This window comes from Nannobrachium achirus, assembly GCF_963921795.1.
Source record: "Nannobrachium achirus genome assembly, chromosome: 5".
Lineage (NCBI taxonomy): Eukaryota > Metazoa > Chordata > Actinopteri > Myctophiformes > Myctophidae > Nannobrachium > Nannobrachium achirus.
The window spans coordinates 30,577,202-30,600,106 of record NC_137814.1 but is presented as its reverse complement, the minus strand read 5'-3'; the positions used below and the strand labels follow the sequence as shown (position 1 = coordinate 30,600,106).

Sequence of the window (22,905 nt, the reverse complement as noted above, 5' to 3'; positions counted from 1 at the left end):
AGATACAGGTACAAGCAGAAACACTGGTGGGACTGCAAACAAGCTAAAAAAGCGCCTGTATGGTTACTGATCTCCTTTCGCGTAACATTTGACACATCAAAATCCCAGATCCCAGGTCATTTAATTTGAGTATTTTAGTCTAACTCATTCTCGAGTTTGACGGGTTTCGACGCTGGATGGTGCTCTTTGCTAGCCTATGGGTCACCAATTATGTTCCTATTCTACTGGACGTCACCTGACACATCGATGACAAAAAAAAAAAAGCTTTTCCCTTTTTGTAGGAATTAAAAGGGGGGGGGGGGGGGAAGCCATAGTGTATATCGTCGTTGTCGGGTGGAAACCTCATATCTCCAAGTTTCAAATTTGTACGTTCTTTCACAAAGTAAAGCCCTGCTTCATCATACAAGGCCGTCGCACAAAGGTAGTGAAAACAGCAGATCTTCAAGCACACAACACCCCGCGGTGCGAGGCGTTGTGTACTTGTAGATCCCCAGACAGTGTCCCCAATTCTGCATGACCAAGTCCCAGAGCTACAGTGAAGGGAGGAGGTCACAGTCGGGGCTGATCTGACAGGCCCTTGTCAAGCTTCAGATTGCTCTGATCGGGGCGGCCGTAGAGCTGAGTGGGCAGAGAAGCTGTCTGGGAATTGTAAGGTCGTCGGTTTTGACTCTTGGCTCACCCAGCCTATATGTTGAGGTGTTCCCCTGAGCCAGAGTGGCCATCTGCTGGGTAAAACAGTGAAAGTAATTTCCCGTCCTCTAGGGACCATAAAAATACTTTCCTTTTCCTTTCCTTGGTCGGCAGCCAAAACCCTGTCTTAGCCTCACCTTGAACCCATGCAGGCAATCTTCTTTGAACGTATAGCACAAGAGCTACCCATTAACCCGTTTGATCCTCATTATTAACTGCCGTTTTATTAATATCTTACACGTCATGGATCCTGCTATAAGGCATCCATTACTGTAACCTGCTCTCTCTGTTCTTAAACAGGTCCTTGTGTCACGATCGAGGTCCATTCAATTTTAATGCAGTCGGTGTGAAAATGAAAGTCCACGATGGAAAAATGACAGAGGTTGAAACGAGCTGTTAGATGGGTGTGCGTGCACAGGCGTGCACACGCTCGCGACCGAGCGCTTAACGCGAATGGAAATTGAAAGGCCATCTCTTCAGCGCGAACTCTGTGACAACCATATCGTCACTGTCGGGCAGAAACCTCGTATCTCTAAGTTTCAAATGTGTATGTTTTTTCGTAAAGTAAAGTTCTGCTTCATCATACAAGACCTTCGCACAAAAGTAGTGAAAACAGCAGATCTACAAGCACACAACGCCGAGGCGTTGTGTGCTTGTAGATCGGCTGTTTTCACAAGTTTAGTAAATTTTTTAAATGATAAATACGAAATGAACGGTTTTGGACATACAAGGTTTCCACCCGACAACGACGATATACTACAACAGCATATGAAACCATACCTTGAAAGTCTTCACCTCTAAGCCTCATGCTTAATTTATACTTCTTCGCACGACGAGATCGCACGCCGAACATAGACAATATGCAATATACTGGTCAGCTTGTAGATCAGCTATTTTCAGCAAGGGACACCACCTTTGCGACAACGTACAAATCAGGTTTCAGACTCACACACCTGTCTTCTCTTTTTTATCATCCCTCCACTCTCTCTTCCTCTGGCTAATACCGCATATCACCTTTTGGTGTATATGCATATAATATTAATGGAAACCTTTGATCTCAATGCATAATTCAACTTCAGTATCAGCTTGACCACTTTCACCATGGCACGCATATTTTGGGCATGGAGACGAAAATCTCACAACACGGATGTTTTAAAAATAATAATAAAGTGGTTTATTATTAGATATCCAAAAGATCTACATTTGTGTTGTTTTATGGTTTTATTTGGATCCCCATTAACTGAAAATATATGCCACTGGGCCCCTATACAGTATATTGATGATGACATTAATACTTTTGGCCCTCGTTTTTATGTACTGTAGCCTTGGGCACCGTCAATCTTTATGATGGCCTTGGCTGCAACTGCAGCCAGCAATTTATGGCCAGCTTGCCAGGGCAACATTAAGGTATGTTTCACTTTGGTAGAGAGCACTGTCATGGTGTTCTTTTTTATTCTGCTGTCAGATCGACATACCTGGACAGCGATTGCCTCACAAAAGTGTCAGCCGTTTTTATAGCTGAACAAAGAACATAAAAAGTCATATTTGGTTGATTAATTTATGAGGAAGTGCATACAAGGTAATTGTAATTTCATATATCCTTAGGTTATGGCACACGTAGTATTATTTAATGCCTAATTTATTCTTTGTTATTAAAGAGCCGTTTCATTAACAATGTATACCTACTATTACTTCTAGTACAAGTATTTGGGGCACACTATACTAAACAGACACCAAAAACGTCGACGTTGCATTCTGTATTGAGATCGATGCATGTATTTCTACTGCCTATACCACCACATACAAAGGTTTTACATATATGAAGTAATGCTATACAGTTATTTTAGTACAGGCTAGATTTACACAAGTGGCACATCCTTCTGTCTTTCCTTCCCTAAGGTGAAGACACAATAAGAGAAAGTAAGGCCGTACACTTGGGTGTGTCAAACTTTACCAACAATTGTTCTTATAACATCATCATATCAAGCCACAAAAATAACAACTCAAAAACAAGAATGTTGTGCCTGTGTGAATCTAGATTTTATGGTCTGAAAATCACTGAGGATATTCATTCAAGCATAGTGCGGTGCCCCTGGGACATCAGTATGCAGTTCTTTATTTATTATTAGTGCCTAGATATTGCCTCTCTCGCTCTGTCTCTCTGTCTCTGTCTGTCTCTCTCTCACTCTCTCCCTCTTTTACCCCTTTATAACTATGGCAGGTAAGTAAGCTCTTGGGTAAGTGACTATGCAATGTTTTGCTTGAGAAATGAATTTTAAATGAGCCTCAGAAATGTGGAAAATAAAATATGTATTGGGTGAAAAACGAAATCCTAAAGTGCAATTAAACTTTGGAGATTTGATTCCAGGCTGAGCAAAGATAACAGTGATGAATAATGTTATAATTGACCTTTTATTGTATCGTTTCAAAATATGTTTTCAAAAACTGTTTAAAGGTGCAATCCGGGAATGTAATTAATAAAACATTGTTTAGCTCAACTTTAGCTCAGCCAAATGGAACAGACCATCTCTTTATACCTTTTTTTTATTTTTATGTTTTGACGGAAGAACCTCTCATGTCTGCATGAAGACAAGACATAGTGCCTTCAAAAAATGCTCATTCTATGAAACCTGTCCTCTCCTCTTTACCCGCCTCCCCCTCTCTCATTCCCCCTTCGGCCCTGCCTCATCATTTATTCCTACGTTCTTTATCCCTCCTTCGTCCTTCCTGCATCCCTCCTTGGTCCTTTCTTCACCTTTCCTTTGTCCTTTCCTCCATCCCTTCTTTCTCCCTCTTTCTCCCTCCACCTCTGTCCTCTCACTGTGCCATACCGGTCTCTCTCTCTCTCTCCTCTTGCTCTCCTCCCCTCACCGCTCCTCTCCTGTCACCCTGTACACCGTCTCCTCCTCCTTCAGGTGAGTGAGGTGGAGGTGAACGGACAGCTAGAGCAGGTGTGTGAGCAGGTGTACAGTGAGATGCAGTCGCAGCTGCAGGCGCAGATGCAGTCGCAGGTAATGCTGTTTTAATGCAAGCTACATTAAACGAGTGGCACATCCTTCTGTCTTTACTTGCCTACTGTATACGTTAAAGACTTTAACCATTATTTTGTGCTTCAACTATTGACAAATAGCAGATATACAAGCTCACAGCGCTGCAAGCTTGTAGATCTGCTATTTTTGAAAAATCGTGTGTGCAAAATATTCGGAATCCTTCTAAATCAGTGGTTCAAATCGAACTGATCATATTATCTTTATACCTTTTTCTTTGTTTGTTTTGACGGAACAACCTCATGTCTGCATGAAGACAAGATAGTGCCTTCAAAAAATGCTCATTCAACAAACCCTCTTTTCTCTCTCCTCCTCAGATGCAGTCGCAGATGCAGTCGCAGATGCAGTCCCAGGCCATGGACACGCCCATGAACACGCTGCCCATGCCGGGCTGCTTCCGCATGCGCAGCCACAGCTACGTGCGCGCCATCGACCAGGGCTGTGCCGACGAGGTGGAGGGCGAAGGGGGGACCCCCCTGCTCCTGCTGCCGGCCTCCCCGCCCCGCACCACCGCCACCACCGTCAGAACCATCCAGAGTAGCACAGGTTGGTGGGGATGTGATGTGATGTGATGTGGTGTGGTGTGGTGTGGTGTGGTGTGGTGTGATGTGGTGTGGTGTGGTGTGGTGTGGTGTGGTGTGGTGTGATGTGGTGTGGTGTGGTGTGGTGTGGTGTGGTGTGATGTGATGTGATGTGATGTGATGCAGCCCTTCAAGTTTCAAGTTTTAAGTTTATTTTGCCATTTACACTTAAATGTTCATTAAAATGCATTGGAATTCCTGTTCACAAGCCACACACGGAAACAAAAACAACACATACAAGGGTACAATCAGCACATCGGCTCAGTGCATCAATTGTATAAAAAGATAAATAAAAAGTATGCAACAACTTTAAACAATACTAGAATAACATGCATTAGTGCTACTTATTCAAAAATCACCGCTTCTGGAAAGAAGCTGTTTACCAGCTTACTAGTACGAACCCTATGCTTTGTCAGGGGTCTGTGCGTGCCTGTCTGAAGCTCATTCTATAGCTGCACTTGTTGTACCTCACCCTAGATAAGAGCATCTGTCAAGTTACACAAAGTGTAAATGTATTGGTAGGCAGAGCAACCTGATAGCTGAATGGTTAGCGTGCATCAGAGCCATTTATAGTATCAGAGAGTTACGTCTACACGGGGGCTGAAAACAGCGCTGGTCACGTACAACTCAAAATAGTGACAAACTTACGGGTTCAGGGCTTTGTCACTATTTGCCAATAGAAGGCTATGCAGAAGACCTGGCCTGAGGAAGTGAACAGAGATGCCGTAACTCTCTAATAAATGGCCCCCGGCTGATTTGCTGTGTGTATATACTTCTGCTCTCTGTCCTTTCCTGTCTCTCTCTCTCACTGATGCTACTGGAATAAAAGCAGGAATGCCGGAAGAAAAATGTATTGGTAGGCATGAATAATGTGGATTTGGACCAGCAAATAGGTTTGTGAAGCAATTTTCTGTATGCCTGTAAATAGAAAGAGAGGAAGTCAACACTGCGTGCATGCGTGTGTGCGTGCGTGCGTGCGTGCGTGCGTGCGTGCGTGCGTGCGTGCGTGCGTGGAGGAAGAGAGGAAGGCAACACTTTATGTGTGTCCATGCGTGTGTGCGCACACAACCGAAACTGGGCTTGTATGCAGCTTGACAGAGGAAATCGGGGAGTATCTTGAAGGCAATGTAAGCCATTGGTTCAACAGGGATCAAGGCAAAATCTCATTTTAGAATGCTCTCTGTATACGTTTAATCGCAGCGACTGTCTTGTAGATTAAACGGATAGATTACACTGCTGATGTTTCACTTTTCACTGGGTAAAATTGTAGCAGTGTTAGTCTGACTGATCTTTTCTTGTATTACGGGGGATTATGTTTTTGTGCAAGTCTGTATGTGAGTCTATCGGTCTGTAAGCAGCAAATCTCAGACACCGCTGGACTGATCAGTGTGCAGCTTAGCATCTACGTAGGTGGTGCGCTTCTTGCCTTTTCTGGCTTTGCCCTGGGTTGGAAGTGGGACTGAGTTACTAGGGCCCAAGGTGGAGGGACCTTAATTATTTTATACTTTAGCTATTGAAAAATAGCAGATATACAAGCTCACAGCGCGGCACCGAGTGCCGCGCTGCAAGCTTGTAGATCTGCTATTTTTGAAAAGTTGTGAAAATGTGTGCCAGTTTGCTTGCCTCTAGTTCCGGGTACCTAAAGCAGTGCCCTGCCAGCCTTATTCTCTTTCTGTCTATCTCTGTGACCCGTGGTAGGTCCCCATAGAGGACCACATTTCTGATATGGTCCGTCTATGTGACGCCTAGTGCCATTTGTAGCAGGAGGCTCAGGAGCGTGTCGATATTTCGACATAACATTTGTACTACGTCCCAGTATTTCAACGTGGGTGAATGTTGACCTGGTGAAATGCTAACCTGCCGACGCTGGTGAAATGCTAACCTGCCGACGCTGGTGAAAGTTAACCTCTGTGCCTAAACCTAACCCAAACCCTAACCTTAACCTCAGTAACCCTGACACTGGTGATTAGCTAACCTGCAGACGCCCGTATTCTAAATAATGGGACGTAGAAATAGGGAGATGTCCCCATTTGTAGCATTCTTGTGTAAACTCCATCCAGGGGCCTTTCCTGTTGTGCTGTGAGGGTCCATGTCTCAGCCCCATACAGCACCTACTGTCTAGGTGTTCAGCCATTTTGCCAGGGGGGGGGGGGGGGAGTGGGACTGAGTTACTCTCTCTCTCTCTCTCTCTCTCTCTCTCTCTCTCTCTCTCTCTCTCTCTCTCTCTCTCTCTCTCTCTCTCTCTCTCTCAGCATAAATGCCATTTAAGATTTTTTTAAGCTTCATCTTGCCATTCAGAACATTGGACAGGGCAGTTGCTGCTGCAGGGCTACTGTGTGTGTGTGTGTGTGTGTGTGTGTGTGTGTGTGTGTGTGTGTGTGTGTGTGTGTGTGTGTGTGTGTGCGTGCCTGCCTGACTGCCTGCCTGCCTGCCTGCCTGCCTGCCTGCCTGCCTGCCTGCGTGCGTGCGTGCGTGCGTGCAGTATTAAGTCTGTTTGATATTACAGTTGCATTTTATTATTTAAGTCTCTAGAGAAGGCGACCTACATCTGCCACTGCTCTGGGGAATTTTACATAGTTATCCAAGGGGGCTGAACACACACACACACACACACGCACACAAACACACTCTGAAACGTACAGTATTATATTATGTACTGTATATTTCATTGCACAGTCACTAATGCTTAATTCATGCTCCGTCATATGATGCGTGCCAAAAATAGCCGATCTACAAGCTCAAAACATGTTGCATCTGTGAGATTGTAGATCATCTATTTTTGATGCACGACAAACTTTATGTTGGTTCGTTTACTGTTGAGTGAGAAAACAATGTTGCACATTTAGTTAATCATCTGGGGATGCCCCCAAAATCATTTGGGGACCACCCTGGGAGTCCCGGCCCACAGGTTGAGAACCAAGTGTCCAAATGAATTCCAAATATAATCAAATTATCTTGCGGCACCCCTGGACTGCCGTCACGGCACCCCACTTTGATATACCGGTAGATCAGTGGTTCTCAACCTTTTCAGGCTGAGACCCCCAAAATAATCATATATTAACTGGGGACCCCCCCACCCTGACGAGCACTAAGAGTTGAGGCATTACATTCTGTATAACACGGTTCTATTGTGAAAATAGCAGATCTAAATGCTCACAATGCCTCGAGTTGCAAGGCGTTGTGAGCATGTAGATCTGCTATTTTCAACATTTCTGCCTCTAATATTTGACAATTTGGCCAATGTTTCATTTGTCATTTTAGACTAGAGGTATTAAAGGTGACAATTTAAGGTATCCTTAAATCGTCACTTTAGAAATGTTACCCTCTATACACTTAAACTTTATGTTGGTTTGTTTACTGAGAAAACAATGTTTCACATTAAGCTAATCATCTGGGGACCCCCCAAAATAATTAAGGGGTCCCCTGGGGGTCCCAACCCCAAATGGTATAGATCACTTGTCGCTTCCTTCTTGGTCCAAGGTGGGCAGGTTGCAGCCATCTTCTCTGCTGACCTACCGGTACACAAAATAAGCAATGGCATAAAATGCTTCTAACATTTTGAGTGCCTTGTTCTATAACAGGAACATTGAAGCAGCTGTACTTTCAAACTGAACAATTTGCCTCGCCTGTTGTTGACGGAGCAATTCATTAGGGTTCAATTTATCACGGTTGTTTGGTGCATGTTAATGTTTGAAATCTCATCGTGGTGCTCAGTCAACGTCCTTGTCCCTGACACCAGAGGAGACCAGTATGACAGCTGAAGCATAATGAGGGCATTTGGTTTAATGAGCAAGAAAGAGCGAGAGGAACACGATAGCAATAGACAGAGGCAGGGGCGTCACACCAAATTCTGGGCCCTGGGTACGAGGATTCACACTAGACTGGAAACACATTATTACGCGTTATTTTCTGCTTTAACTATTGAAAAATAGCAGATATATAAGCTCACAGTGCGGCACCGAGTGCCACGCTTGCGAGCTTGTAGTTCTGCTATTTGGCCACGGACCCCCATCCTCAAAATATTTAGTCCCCCCCCCCCCCAGAATTCAAAATTTTAATTACAAAAGTTTGATCTGCTATTTTTCTATAGCAGATCTACAAGCTTGCAGCGCGGCACTCGGTGCCGCGCTGGGAGCTTGTAGATCTGCTATTTTTCAATAGCTAAAGTATAAAATAATTAAAGCCCCTCCACCTTGGGCCCTAGTAACTCAGTCAGTTTTTTTTCTAGATCGAATCACATGGCTCAGTTTTAGAATTTCCTCCGCCGTGGAAAGACGGGTGACACGAGGTTAGTGTGCATCAGTCTGCACCGGTCAGATTATTGAATGTGTCAGACAGGTAGCCACCTGTGTGGTGACTGGTGACCGTTCCTTGTTCTACCACTTTTTCGAGTCACGTGTTCAAATACTGGATTCTGATTGGCTAAATTCCGGAGGTTATGAGAGGACAACTGCCGCAAAGTTGTGTGTCCGAGATCAATGCGCCTCAGTGTACATCCGGGGACTTCAGGAGGTAGTTCCCCCAACCAACAAATGAAGGTCGCAGCGGTCCTATGTTTACTAACGTGCGTACTATCGTCGCCGATTTATTTGGATCCAATGCAATCCGCCAACTTAAAAGCCCCTTTTCTCTGAACCTATGCCTTTCTGGAAGCGAACAGCCTCTATTTACGGCCGGAACGGTGCTTTTAACTGACGTTAGCTTAGCTGTAAGCTAGACGCATGGATTACTATGGAGTTGGCGCCATCTGTTGGTGAGTAGAAGATGTTGTTTGTGGAACTATCTGCTGTCTCGCGGAAGTTTTATAGGCAATAATGATTGTAACTTAAGATCCTTGCAAGTTACAACTATGTGTTTTCTTTCATGTATACGGGAAAAAGTGGTAGAAAAGCTATTTACCACTCGGGGTCGGACATTATGCTCTCATAATGTCCTGAGTGCGGGTGTTATCGGACTCGGCTGCGCCTCGTCCGATAACACCCTCACTGCGGACATTATGAGAGCATAATGTCCTCTCACTCGGGGTAAATTGCTTACTTAAGTCGGGGATGCACGGGCCCAAAAGCTCAAGGAATAGGGTTGAACCTGTGATGTCATGCCGTACTTTTTATTTCTGTTTTATTTATTAGTTTGGTCATTAACTCTTATACTGCTTTGGACGTTCCTGTTCGCCCCAATTCTCGAGAGTGAGCCGCGCCAATACGGCCGTTCGTTCGTTTACCTTGTTGATGTCCTTAAGCTGATGAGGGGTCGCGCCGCCGTGTACTGTAATCACATCGTCTGCAGGGATGGTCTTAAAAATCCATTATGCATTAACATCAACGGAGACCAATTCTCTTCCGTGTTGATTTTCTCAACACGGAAGGCTCAATGGCCAGAGTGTGCTCTCAATGTAAGGGAAGCGGGACCAGCCAAATTCACATTAATCCTTGCATGACGCCGCCCTCTGCTGCCTGGTCTGCGAAAGCGCAGACCAGGCACTTAAAAAAAAAAAAAAAAAAAAAAAGTGTATCTGTCTACTATAACGTTGCAAAGGTAAGCCGCTTTTTGATGGCACCAGACCCAATAAATAAATAAATAATCTGGCAGGGAAAAAGTTAAGGTCCACAGAATGAGAGGCCTGCTCTGCCGGAAACATTGCGAGAAAAAGTTATGGCCATTTGTGTTTTCACTGTCTCATCGACTTCACTATACAGGAAAAAATGTATATATAAAAAAAAGAAACTGACCCATAAAACTGTGAAAAGTGGTGACTTATCACTTTACACAGTTTTGTCTTTAAAATCGCTAAAAAGATAGAAAGAAGTAAATGAAAAAATGTAAACACTCATCTGTTCTTTACTCCAATTACAATCTAAATTCTAAAATATGAACCCTTGTTGTAAAAAAAAACCTAAGTTATCCTTTAAATGAAGACGGAGCGTATTCCTCATCCTCTCTGTTAGAACATGCTGTTGTCTAGACCAGCGAGTGCAGTGGGTAGTTGGGGGCAAAGCCATGAGTGCCAAATGGTCTGTCAGTGGCCTGTGACCACAGACAGGCTCTCCATGGACTGAGGTGGCAGCGTGCTGGGAATGCCTGACACTGATGATGCTGTTTGGGGGCAGGCCTGGCAGGGAGCCAGGATAGCCAGAAATGAAATGTGTCTGGGACAGAGAGAGAGAGAGAGAGAGAGAGAGAGAGAGAGAGAGAGAGAGAGAGAGAGAGTGAGAGAGACCATTGGTATGAAAAGAGATTCAGATGTCCCACTGGCAGGACAGACAGGATCAGTACAGTAACTTATTACAGGAGATATTTAATGGCCATGTGTGTGTGTTGAGTTTGCCTGTGTGTGTGTGTGTGTGTGTGTGTGTGTGTGTGTGTGTGTGTGTGTGTGTGTGTGTGTGTGCGTGTGCGTGTGCGTGTGCGTGTGCGTGTGCGTGTGCGTGTGCGCGTGTGTGTGCGTGTGTGTGTGTGTGTGTGCCTGCCCTGCGTATAAGAATATCTGTGCAGTGCATATCATTGTCTCTAAAAGCCTACACGTTTCCTGTACATCTGTAATGAGGAGACGCATATCTTTTTGTGTCCAGAAAAGTCTGTGTGTGTGAACTAATTGTACGTGTCTACAGCGCATGTAATGTGTGTGTGCGTGTGTGTGCATTTGCCGGTACAGTAATGTACTCAATGACTGTGTGACGCGGCTGTGACATTGAGAGGACACCTCAAGCGAGTTCTACCCCCTCCTAACGGTGCCATCTGCTTCAGTGAATGACAGGCTGCAGAAACATACATCAGCTTCTAGCGCTGAGAGAGAGAAAATACGCACGCTTCCTTTCGGCACTTTTTTTATTATGGGATTTTCTTTCAAAGCATATTCATGTTTTTGTTTGCCAGAACTGTGGAGAGGATTAGGACTGAACAACAGGCCTGAACAATTAACTCATTGAATGCCCTTTTCAAGATGGCCGCCAAGTACCAGGATGCCACGTTCCTAAATTTCTAGTGCACAGATCATTTTTTAGTGCACGGATCGTGCACGCCCATGCACCATATATGCACCATATGTGTAGTACTTTTTAACAAAATCCGCTTGGAAATCCGTTCAGGCATTCATGAGATAGAAGCCTTCAAAGTCAGACAAAACAAACACTGCCACCTCCAACACAAAACAGCCATTTTTGACATTTTGAAAGATGTGTTTGTTATGGGGCTAAACATGCAATTTCGCAATTGCGATCATGCCTAATACATTTGAGGCATTTTTAGAAACTTTTTTATGAAAAAAAAAATGATTTTTTTTTTTTTTTTTTTTTCAAAATGGCTTCCAACTCGGGAAACTCGGGCTGTGGCAGCCTGGGACTACTGTAATAACTCGGGAAACTCGGGCCTTGGCAGTCAATGAGTTAATAACGAAATAATTGCAATTCTAGTCTTTAACATTTGTTGGTCCATGAATCAAGTACAATGTTAATTTCACTCTTAAATGTAAAAGGACCATATTTTTTTGGAATATTTAGCTCTCTGTCTAGAAGTCATATACAGTACTCTATTCTTTACTGTTGACAATTTTCTGTTATCTTGGCTTTTGAAGAAGCCATAAGTTCCCATTCATTTCGGTATGTATTCAGATCAACTTACAGAGACTTGGAAACTTGCTTGAGAAGGGTAATTCAACATGGCAAACTTTATGTTATGTTGTCAAAGTTAGGTTATTGTTGTGTTTTAATGTTTGAAAACTCCACTAGAAACCACTTAAACCCTACAGTTCAGGGATCTTCAACGTTTTCAGGCCAAGGACCCCTTAGTTGAGAGAGAGATGAAGCAGGGACCCCCACAATCTTTTCATAAATTCCATATAGTTTCATCGTTTGACAGCACGATCATCAGTGTATTTTGGATTAAATTTCTGTTTTCAGATATGTAACCACTTGAACCGTCAATACTTAATAAACTTCAAACTTGACCTTTCACTCTGTACTTGGTCTGCTCTTTTTCCCCTCTACACCAAACCTCTTTACCGAAAATAGCCAATCTACAAGCTCACAACGCCTTGCAGTGTACGGCGTTGTGAACTTTTGTAGATCTGCTATTTTTGGCTAAAGTTCTCAGGATATGGACTAGGGTTCAAGTGCATGCATATAAAAAAACGTGAAAAAAAGTTTCTATCACACAAAGATTTGGAGGACCCCCTGTAGTAACTCTGAGGACCCCCTAGGGGTCCCGAACCCCCTGTTGAAGACCCCTGCAATAGTTAATTGGAGTCCCCCAGGGTTCTGCACTAGCTACAAGCTCACAGCACAGCAACATGCGCAGCGAAGCATTGTGAGCTTGTAGATCTGCTATTTTCACTGAATGGTTGCCCCGGAATAGAGATGCATCAAACCTAATTTATCCACAAATGAGCCATGGTGGTATCCCACAGAAAATGATAGAGCACATCACAGATTCTTTCAGGCAGGGTGGCAGCTGGTGTAGACGGGGGGCCTAAATGTTCAGCGACGAAGCAAGTACACGAAGTAGGCAAACTCCCTTCATGGTATTCAACATTTCAGCCTATAGCATCCAAAGCTTGTCTAAATTAGTGGCGAAAAAAAGAACTTCTGGGAACTCAGATTATATCTAAATATACTCCACTTCTACATCTTATTTCATAACCGCTTGTGATCAAACCACCGACTCAACTGTAATAAAATCACATAGCTAACCACATGAACCCCAGCATCCCTCTTCCGGGCCAAACATTCAGAGATTTTTTTTCTTCTTTTTTTAGATTTTTTTTTTGGCCTTTATTGATAGGACAGTAGACTGCCAGGAAATGGGAAGTGACACGTAGCAACAGTCGTCGGAATCGGGACTCGAATCCGCGACATGCTATCATAGCCTGATAAATCAGTCCGCACATTACCATCCCCTGTTGGTGGGTGGTGTGTAGTGAGGACTGACCCCGGAGATTAAATATTTTATTTCTTCTCGCCCGAGGAGCGGGCGGCTTGAATGGGCCAATCAGGGTCGTATGCTTGGGGCACGTGGTTTGGCGTCTGGTCCCAGCCCCCTCCCTTCAGAGCTCTTCTGCCCACGTGAGAGTCCCTAGTGGACTCTAATTGGTGCTCTTCTGCCCACGTGAGAGTCGCTAGTGGACTCTGATTGGTCCGTGAAAACTGTCATGGCGGAGTCAGCCGGACGCCCGCTCGACTCGAATTCTTTTAATAAACTATACAATAGTGCCGTTTCATTACGTTTTAATACCATTTTGCACTAACGTAAACATGCAATCATATAATATGTTATAAGAAATAACGTATTTTTGCAATGTCACGCCACGTCGCCGTCGGGGGCTCTAAGCGTGTGTGTGTGTGTGTGTATGTGTGTGTGTGTGACGTCAATAGGCTTTAGCCCGCCCCCCCAGAAGTGGACTGTCTGCCCGAAATACCAGACTCTCTTTCCAAAACGAAGTGTGTGATAGAGTCTGGCAACGCCAGGCAAATGCTATCAGGCATCAGAGCCTATGTGGTATGTGTGTGTGTTCCTGGCCTGCTCAACAGCGGCCACTCAGGGCTGCCACTGGTCACCCAGAGGTACTGCAGCTCATGCTACATAGTAACTGCTCAACAGCGCCCCTTGGTCACTCAGCCATGCCACTGGTCACCCAGCGGTATTGCAGCTCATGCACCATCAAACATATATATAGTAACATAGTAACATACAGACAAAGTCACTCTTAGGAGACAGTAGCTTGGATTCAATCTGGATTCAAGTAAAAGGAACAGAGCAAGTAGAGACCTGATCAAATAAGCATATAGGGTTTAAGTGGTTAAATACATATCTGTGTGTGAGACATTGCTAGAAGAACTAACCGCACATTAAAGGAGGCACATCTGCGGCCCTGTGTCTCTGACCTCCAGGGCTGCAGATGTTCACTCCTTTCAGAAACAAAAGCATGCAGCGTCCCACAGTTCAGCAGAGTGCAACGAAAGAGCACATCAAGGCCATGTGCCAGGGCAATAACTATAGAGCAGGGGTCTTCAATGTTTTCAGGCCAAGGACCCCGTAGCTGAGAGAGAGATGAAGCTACATATTGTATAAATGTGTATAAATAGATTCATAGACTTGTTTGACAGCACTGTCATCAGTCTATGTTGGATTTCAGACATTTAACCACTTTAAATCGTCAATATTTTGTAAACTTGTCCTTTCACTATGTACTCAAGCCTAGGGCGCGAGGCGTTGAGAGCTTGTAGATCTGCTATTTTTGGTTAAAGTTCTACTCGGAATAGGGATGCGAGGGTTCAAGTTGTTAATTTAAAAGAATTATCCTATCACACAAGGATTTGGCGGCCCCCCTGTAGTAACTCTGAGGACCCCCCAGGGGTCCCGGAACCCCCTGTTGAAGACCCCTGCTACAGAGAAAATGAAAACGCCAGCATGCTGATGTATAAAACTCACTCATTTGTTGGAAGTCCTTCACCATTTCAATTGGATCATTTTCAGATTACAGCATTGTGTTTATGCGGTCCCACACTGCTGGTGAGTGGACTGGATGCCATTTATTGAAGAAGATTCATCAGCATCAGAGAAACAGCATACAGCATACACAGCATAGAGAGCTCTGGCCTGCTGGCCAGAGCTTTGCCCTGTTGGGCAGAACTCCTCCTGAAGTGTCATATGGGACACCTTTTATACACCAAAGTGCTCTCCCTAGACGGAGATAGAATCTAAGCATCTATACTAGTACCATACAGTTTATAATAAGGCTGACTGGTTAAGTTGCAATGACCATGTATAGTATCACTTAGTACAGGTTTTATGCTGACACAGAGGAGAAGTGGAGGTCACAGTCCATGGTTGTCAGCTGTTAGATTGACAGCAGCAGGTACATCTAAATGTAGTAGCCTAGTGAGATTTTCTTGTAGACTACATACAGTACACTTATTTGTTACACTATAAATATTACTACCACATTCCATCCTTTTTTTTTTGTGAATGAATACTCTATTCATTTACATACAACAGGATATTTATAGAGTGCCAAATCAATAGACCTTTCAGACAATTACATGTTGATATAGCAATTTAAATAATTAATTCATGATTTCCACATGATAGCTATATGTTAAATAGCTATACGTCCGCGTTCCACGGCTAACACCTTTGACTTAAGGTATTACACGTCCGAGTTCTATACGGCAAACACCTTCTATCATGCAAGGTATTTCTAGTCTACCACGGTTCCCCCGTGAAGCTATAATTAAATAGCACCCTGAGTTACACAGGTACTGTTTTTTTCTTTTCTTAAACAGAACTTTTCCGCTGAGATATGAGAAAGTTAGAATTTAGTAAATGTGAATCTATATTTGTTTGTACTTTGAAACTCTGTTTTACAAAATCAAGAGCCCGCATGTACTCCCGTCTGACTCAAGCGTTTTCCTTGACAGTCACCACGTTCCCGGAGCTGCCTGACAACTCTTCAATGTTGAAACAACAGAGTTTAGACTATAAAACCAAATATTCTTACATTAGTGGCAAATGCCTTGTTGACTCATATTTTAGATCTCAACTTTTAGCTAATATTATTCCTATATAAATTACTCAGCTTCATCTCAAACATATAATCGTTGTAGTCTTCATGGCGTTGTCCTCCATCTGCCCATCTTCATTTGGCTTATGGCCTGTGGTGGTTAATGTCTCTGCTTCTGTTGGATCTCCACTGGGCTGGGGGGCTCCAGTTCAGTGGCTCTCACACCGCATGTGTGTCTCCTTGGCTTCGTCCCCTCCTACTGTGGCAAAAGTCATGTTGGTGTTCGACATGGTGTCGATTTCGTCACCTCCGCTGTCAGTCTGTGTTGTTTCTTGGTGCCCGACTTGCTCTCCATGTTGGTGAATAGCAATCTGCCCTCCTTGTCACCACAGGCTGCAGTCATCACAAGATTATTGTTAATCTGTGAGGTCTCGACCTTGTAGATCTGCTTGAAAGTCAGTTCTTGCTGGTTTTGCATAGCTTGCAAGTTGCTTCTGTAGCGGTCTCCTCTTTGTTCTTCATGGTGGTGGACCTGCTTTAGGTCTGCTTTCAAAAATCTCCTTTCCAAAAATGTTCCTTCAACCCAGAGTTCTTTTGACCAAGTATCCATCTATGGTAAAGATGAAATATTGGTCCATTCGTGGTCGCCAACTGTGATAGAAAAATATTAATATCCAGTCAGGGTGAAGTCAACCATTTATTGAAGAAGATTCATCAGCATCAGAGAAACAGCATACAGCATACACAGCATAGAGAGCTCTGGCCTGCTGGCCAGAGCTTTGCCCTGTTGGGCAGAACTCCTCCTGAAGTGTCATATGGGACACCTTTTATACACCAAAGTGCTCTCCCTAGACGGAGATAGAATCTAAGCATCTATACTAGTACCATACAGTTTATAATAAGGCTGACTGGTTAAGTTGCAATGACCATGTATAGTATCACTTAGTACAGGTTTTATGCTGACACAGAGGAGAAGTGGAGGTCACAGTCCATGGTTGTCAGCTGTTAGATTGACAGCAGCAGGTACATCTAAATGTAGTAGCCTAGTGAGATTTTCTTGTAGACTACATACAGTACACTTATTTGTTACACTATAAATATTACTACCACACAGCAGACCCAAAGCCAGTGCAGAAGTGCCTGCTGGCATTCAGATGCAGATGCATTGTTGTGTCTCACAATGTAATCAATTTTGTAGTGTTATTGTGAAACACTTTGATGAACAGTGGTGGAAAAAGCACTAAATGTATCTACTCAAGTAAAAGTAAACCATTTACCATGAGAGGGAGTGGGTTGTTGGTTGATTTACCACTGTTTCAGGGAACAACCCACGACCCTCGAATGGTAAATTGCTTTTCTACCACTTCTACCATATAAATGAAAGAAAACACAGTTGTAACTTGCAATGATTAGACCACTGTTTTAAGCCAATCAGAATCCAGTATCTGAACATGTGACCACAAAAAGTGGTAGAAGTGTCAATATTGCAATATATAGAAATACTCCGTTACAAGTAAAAGTCCAAAATGTACTTGAGTAAAAGTACTAAAGTATTGGCATCAAAATGTACCAAAAGTAAAAGTACAAAATATTTGGAAATAGATCTACAAGCTCACAACGTGTCGCAATGTGGCATTGTGAGCTTGAAGATTGGCTCTAGTGGTTAATGTATGTTTTATAATATTATAATGTATATCTGCAAAGTAACCAGTAACTAAAGTTCTCAAATAAATGTAGTGGAGTAGATGTAAAAGCACTGGAAATTAGAAATACTCAAGTAAAGTAGAAAAATATCTCAAACTTGAACTTAAGTACAATACTTAAGTAAATGGGGGAAATCCCGTTAAGTCAAACGCTGATAAGGCAAACGCTGATAAGGCAAACGCAAATGTACTGCCCGGGTCTCCTACCGTAGTGATCTTCTGCCGTCCCGTTAAGGAAACAGAGTAGCCTCCTTATTTTTAGCAATACAATGGTTATATGTCACAGTTATTGTGACATTGCAAGCGGTGCGAAGGCCAGCGGACCTAGGTCCTGCTCTTTGCGCCCGAGCGCCGCAGGCGCGAGTGCCCGCGTAGCCGTGGTGAATGCAATCGTTATATTTATTACGGCCTGGGCAAGCACACGATAAACGCATGAATGGAATGAAACGCGATGCAGGTGAGCTCACATTTCACCATAACAAAAGGAGGTTTAAAAAAAAAAAAAGGAGTTTGGCTTATCTGCGTTTGCCTTATCAGCGTTTGGCTTATCAGGACGTGCCCAAGTAAATGTACTTAGTTACTTTACACCACTGTTGATGAATACCAGTGGCACAAGTACGGCAAGTAAGAGAAAAAACAGGAGGCATCTACTGACCGATTTATTTCCTTACTGCGTTGACTTTTTTGCCACGTTTGCGTTGTAATGATCAGAACAGAAAACGACAAAGTGCCGTTGCGTTCTCATTTTCGGTTTTTCGATTTGAAAATGCTGTATTGTGCTTGCCAGGTGGCTAGGTGGCGGCGTGACGTGCTGCCAGATAGACCACTTCAGTTCCACTTCCTATCGCAGCTGTTTGTTTAGATCGATGTAATAGCGCACGTGGCGTGAGCCGATGTAACGTCACATGTGTTACTGTTACCCCTTGTTGCATGTTTACACAGAGATGCAAGGCGTTTTCACAGATTTCCCCTCTGGAAGGGGGTTTCACTTGGTCGCAGTTTCAACCCCTGAAAACGGCGTTTCCATCTAAAGATCTGATATTTTATTTTGTTGTTTTCTCCATTGTCATCTAAGCGGGGCCCAGTGGTGGAAAAAGTACTCAGATGTTTTACTTAAGTAAAAGTATCAATACTGCAATATAGAAATACTCTGTTAGGGTGCCCTCACACCAAAGTACCTATGAGAGTGGAATCCGCGTTCCGCCAATGCATTTCAATGAGAGTGAAGCGGTTTCATGCCAGCAGAGGATTTCTGCAAAAAGCGCTCCCTTCTCATTGAAATGCATTGGCGGAACGCAGATTCCACTCTCATAGGTACTTTGGTGTGAGGGCACCCTTACAAGTAAAAGTCTGAAATTAAAAAATGTACTTGAGTAAAAGTAAGAAAGTATTGTCATCAAAATATACTTAAAGTACCAAAAGTAAAAGTACAAAATGTTTGAAAATTGCAGATCTACAAGCTATTTTCAAATAGCCTAGTATAAAATAGGGAAATAGTGGATTAATGTTTTAAAATATAATCATTTATATCTGCAAAGTAGCTAGTAACTAAAGTTTTCAAATGATAGTTGTGGAGTAAAAGTACAATATTTGCCTCTGAGATGTAATGGAGTAGAAGTAAAAGTACTGAGAACTGGAAATACTCAAGTAAAGTACAAATACCTCAAAACTGTACTTAAGTACAGTACTTAAGTAAATGTACTTGGTTACTTTACACCACTGACGGGGCCTTAGAGCTGTGGTTCTCAAAGGCCAGGGGTCCTTGAGGGTGTTTGTGTTCTAGGGGGTCCCCAACCAAATGTATTAATACAGCATCAATATCAGCTTAAACCATTTTTTGGAGCTGTGTGGAACACAAGCTCCCTATACGTGGCCGTGTGTGTAGGTATGTATGTTTGTATGTGGGTGGGTCTGTCTGTATGTAGCCTCAAGCCTGTGGTGTAGTACCTTTTATGACCACACATGTTAAGGGAGGGGCGCTGTTTTCAACTGCAATACACACACACACACACACACACACACACACACACACACACACACACAGCTCCACTTCGAACAGAGGTTCGATTTTTAATCAAACATTGGCTATTCGAAAATAGCCAAGCTTAATAGATCTGCTATTTTAAAAACAACTTGAGACTGACAATTTCTTTTTTACATTTTGACAAGTCCCTAGCGAAACATATTTTCAGATGGAGATCCGTGGCCAAATTCATGGTCCTTGACATGAGAATGTTTGAGAACCACTGACTGAGTCATCGATCTACACCTAACTCAACCTCGGTAAGACGGGCCGACTGTCAGAAAACCAGCCATGTACGACTGGAGTGGCCTGTGTTGCTCGCATTTCCAAATGGCCTCTGCCAAAGCCTCTGTGTTTCGCGCTGATGCGGCAGAAAGGCGGCATTGAGGCGCCCTGACCCCATACAAAAACTGACCGGAAGATTATGCTGAAACGTTTAGAAATGTGACAGCTCAGGAGAGTGAGGCGAAAGAAGATGAGAGAAGAAAGAAAACAAGCAGAGAAGAGGAGCGGGGGATACTTTGAAACTGTCAAATGTGAGCATGCAGCAGATAATATTATCCCTCGACTCTGCCTTTCCACATCACTCTTCCCCTCGTGTTTGTTTCCTTTTTCCAGTGGTGTAAAGTAACTACTTAAGTACAATTTTTAGGTATTATTTGTACATTACTTGAGTGTTTCCAATTTTCTGTACTCTACATCTCAGAGGCAAATATTGTACTTTTACTCCACTGTTACTTTGTTGTTGCGACCGAAGGTCGCAGTATACCATGAGAAATGTCGCAGCTTGTCCGTCCGTCCGTCCGTCCGTCAGTCAGTCAGTCATGTATATCGGTGTGTATATTGGACCAGTTACCCATATATGGAGACCCCTGGTACCCATAGATATCCACAGATATGGGCTTAATATTGATGACATCAGGGACCTCCATATATGGGCATAAAAGGGATTTGGTTCCCCTGGCATCACAGGGATCTCCTTATCTCCATATATGGGCATAAAAGGGATTTGTTCCCCTGGCATCACAGGGATCTCCAATTCTCCATATATGGGCATAAAAGGGTTTTGGTTCCCCTGGCATCACAGGGATCTCCATATCTCCATATATGGGCATATAAGGGATTTGGTTCCCCTGACATTACAGTGATGTCAGAGCGTGATGTCAGAGCGTGAAAAGTTAATGGGCCCCTTTTGTCAAACCCATGAATGGTTCCAAAATGTGAGTTGTGTGAGCCAAAATGTAATAGTTTAATAATATGGTTCACTAGTGCCCTCTGATGTTTATTCTTTCAAAAATGTTGATTAGCTTGATTAACTTGAGTAATATAAAACCAAAATGGCTTGCACAAAACAGGACAAGCCAAGGCCATCAGACTTTACATGGTGGCAAGACTATAAATATATGCGTGTGCGTGCGTGCGTGCGTGCGTGCGTGCGTGCGTGCGTGCGTGCATGCGCACGTTGTTTATCTCCCCAGCAGCGTATTGATATTTAGTTGCTGATATGTAAACGAGCTACAGTACATCCTGCGGCTTCATTCCGTACAGGAACACACCAGCGTGAATAAGTGACATTTCACGTCTGCATTCAGATGTTCTAAAGCCAATGGCTATGTATGTACTGTACAGCAGTGGTTTTCAAAGTGAGGGCCGGGGAGGCGGGGACCCCCGGGGCGAGGGGGCATTCCAGGGGGTCAATTATATTGGTATTCGGTCTGCGGCCAAATAGCTCACAGCGTGGCACCGAGTGCTGTGAGCTTGTAGATCTGTTATTTTTTTAAATCTTTGAATATATCTTTTTAAAAGTGGACATTCCTTATTCAAATATTTGCTTCCGGGGTCCCTGGAACAACATATTTTGAGATGGGGGTCCGCGGCCAAATACATGTGATTTTGGGGGTCCTTGACATGAAAATGTTTGAGAACCACTGATTCAGAAGAAGGATTTAGAAGATTTAGATTTAGAAGTCAAAATATTCAAAGCCTTGCACAAGTAAATGAGAGTGTAATCACAAAGGTAACTGAAACCAAGAAGAGCTGAGATAGACTTCTCCCTGTTTGGCAACAACACCACTGTCTCTACAGTAATGTGTCTTATCTTCCCAGACGTCAGAACCGTTAAGGGCCCTCCACACTACAGGCGGTTTCCATCGGGGCTGCCGCTATGATCAGCGGTGGACGCTCCGCGGTGAGACACAAACACACTCGCTCAGTGAGTAAACGCTGTGCGGTATTTCACAAAGATGAACACAATCCATCTCTCACCGCCCGCGTATGCATGCACAAACGAGCGCGCTCGCGGTGGATTTCACGGGACCGCGCCCGCTCGCCTCGCTGCGTGGCCGAAAAAGCTGTCCGCATCTCATTGAAAATGAATTGCTAGGAGGCGGTGACCGCGTCTAGTCTGGAGGGCACCTTAGTCTGTTGTCAGCTTAAATATAACATGCTCCGTGTGTACATCTGCTTCCGCATGTGATCACACAGCCTACAAGCCCTACCTCATGCGGTGCTGCGTTTGGGTTGCACCGACAAGCCTGGTCATCTTAATACTAAGACCCGTCAGCTTGTAGCGAGCCGAGGTTGTCGAGAGGGAGAGTTCGGATACAATATAACCCTGTAGTGTGTGATGCAACATTATTTTTGAAATATTGTATTGTGAGCATGGTTTTTGTTTCAACCATTAGTTAAACTATTGTATTCTTCTCTTCTCTTCTCTTCTCTTCTCTTCTCTTCTCTTCTCTTCTCTTCTCTTCTCTTCTCTTCTCTTCTCTTCTCCTCTCCTCTCCTCTCCTCTCCTCTCTCTTCCATAGTGTCGTCCTGCATCACCACCTATAAGAAGACTCCTCCGCCCGTGCCTCCCAGAACCTCCACCTGCTCCACCTCCTCCAAGCCCTACATCTCCATCACCGCCCAGAGCAGCACCGAGTCTGCCCAGGTACACCACCTAACTTATGCTGTGTTCACACCGGCAGACACAAAAGACACAAAGCTGCACAGCGTTTTGTAGCATTGTAGCAGTTAACCCATTTACAGTAGACCTGGAACGCAGGTGTCACTCTAGATTGTAACCACTTTAACCATTATTTTATGGTTTTAACTATTAAGAGCTTTTAGATATGCTAAGGTGGAGTCTTCAGATTACGGCAGAACATTGGGAGTGCAGTACTAATTGCAATGGGGAGTTCATTCCACATTTTGGGAGCCAGAAGAGAGCGTTGTCCCGGATGTTTTAAGGAAGGTTCTGTCAGCTTCCCAGTGTTAGCTCAGTGGGGCGGCAGTGGCTCAGGGGTAGAGAAACCGTCATTAGAACACTGAGGGTTCCTGAAGGGTTCCCAGTTCGATCCCGGGCTCCCCCGGAGTTAGTGTC

General features: G+C 43.9%; 1 protein-coding gene across 1 annotated transcript in view; it reads left to right on the top strand.

Annotated features, from left to right (window-relative positions):
* Window positions 1-22,905, top strand: part of dlgap1a (discs, large homolog-associated protein 1a) — a gene marked incomplete at both ends in the record, with an annotated part of 75,987 nt that overhangs the window by 33,312 nt on the left and 19,770 nt on the right. The window contains 3 exons of the mRNA XM_080725716.1: window positions 3,606-3,641; window positions 4,055-4,283; window positions 22,349-22,473. Of these exons, the coding sequence (XP_080581842.1) occupies window positions 3,606-3,641; window positions 4,055-4,283; window positions 22,349-22,473 (390 nt within the window). The remainder of the gene's footprint in view (window positions 1-3,605; window positions 3,642-4,054; window positions 4,284-22,348; window positions 22,474-22,905) is intronic.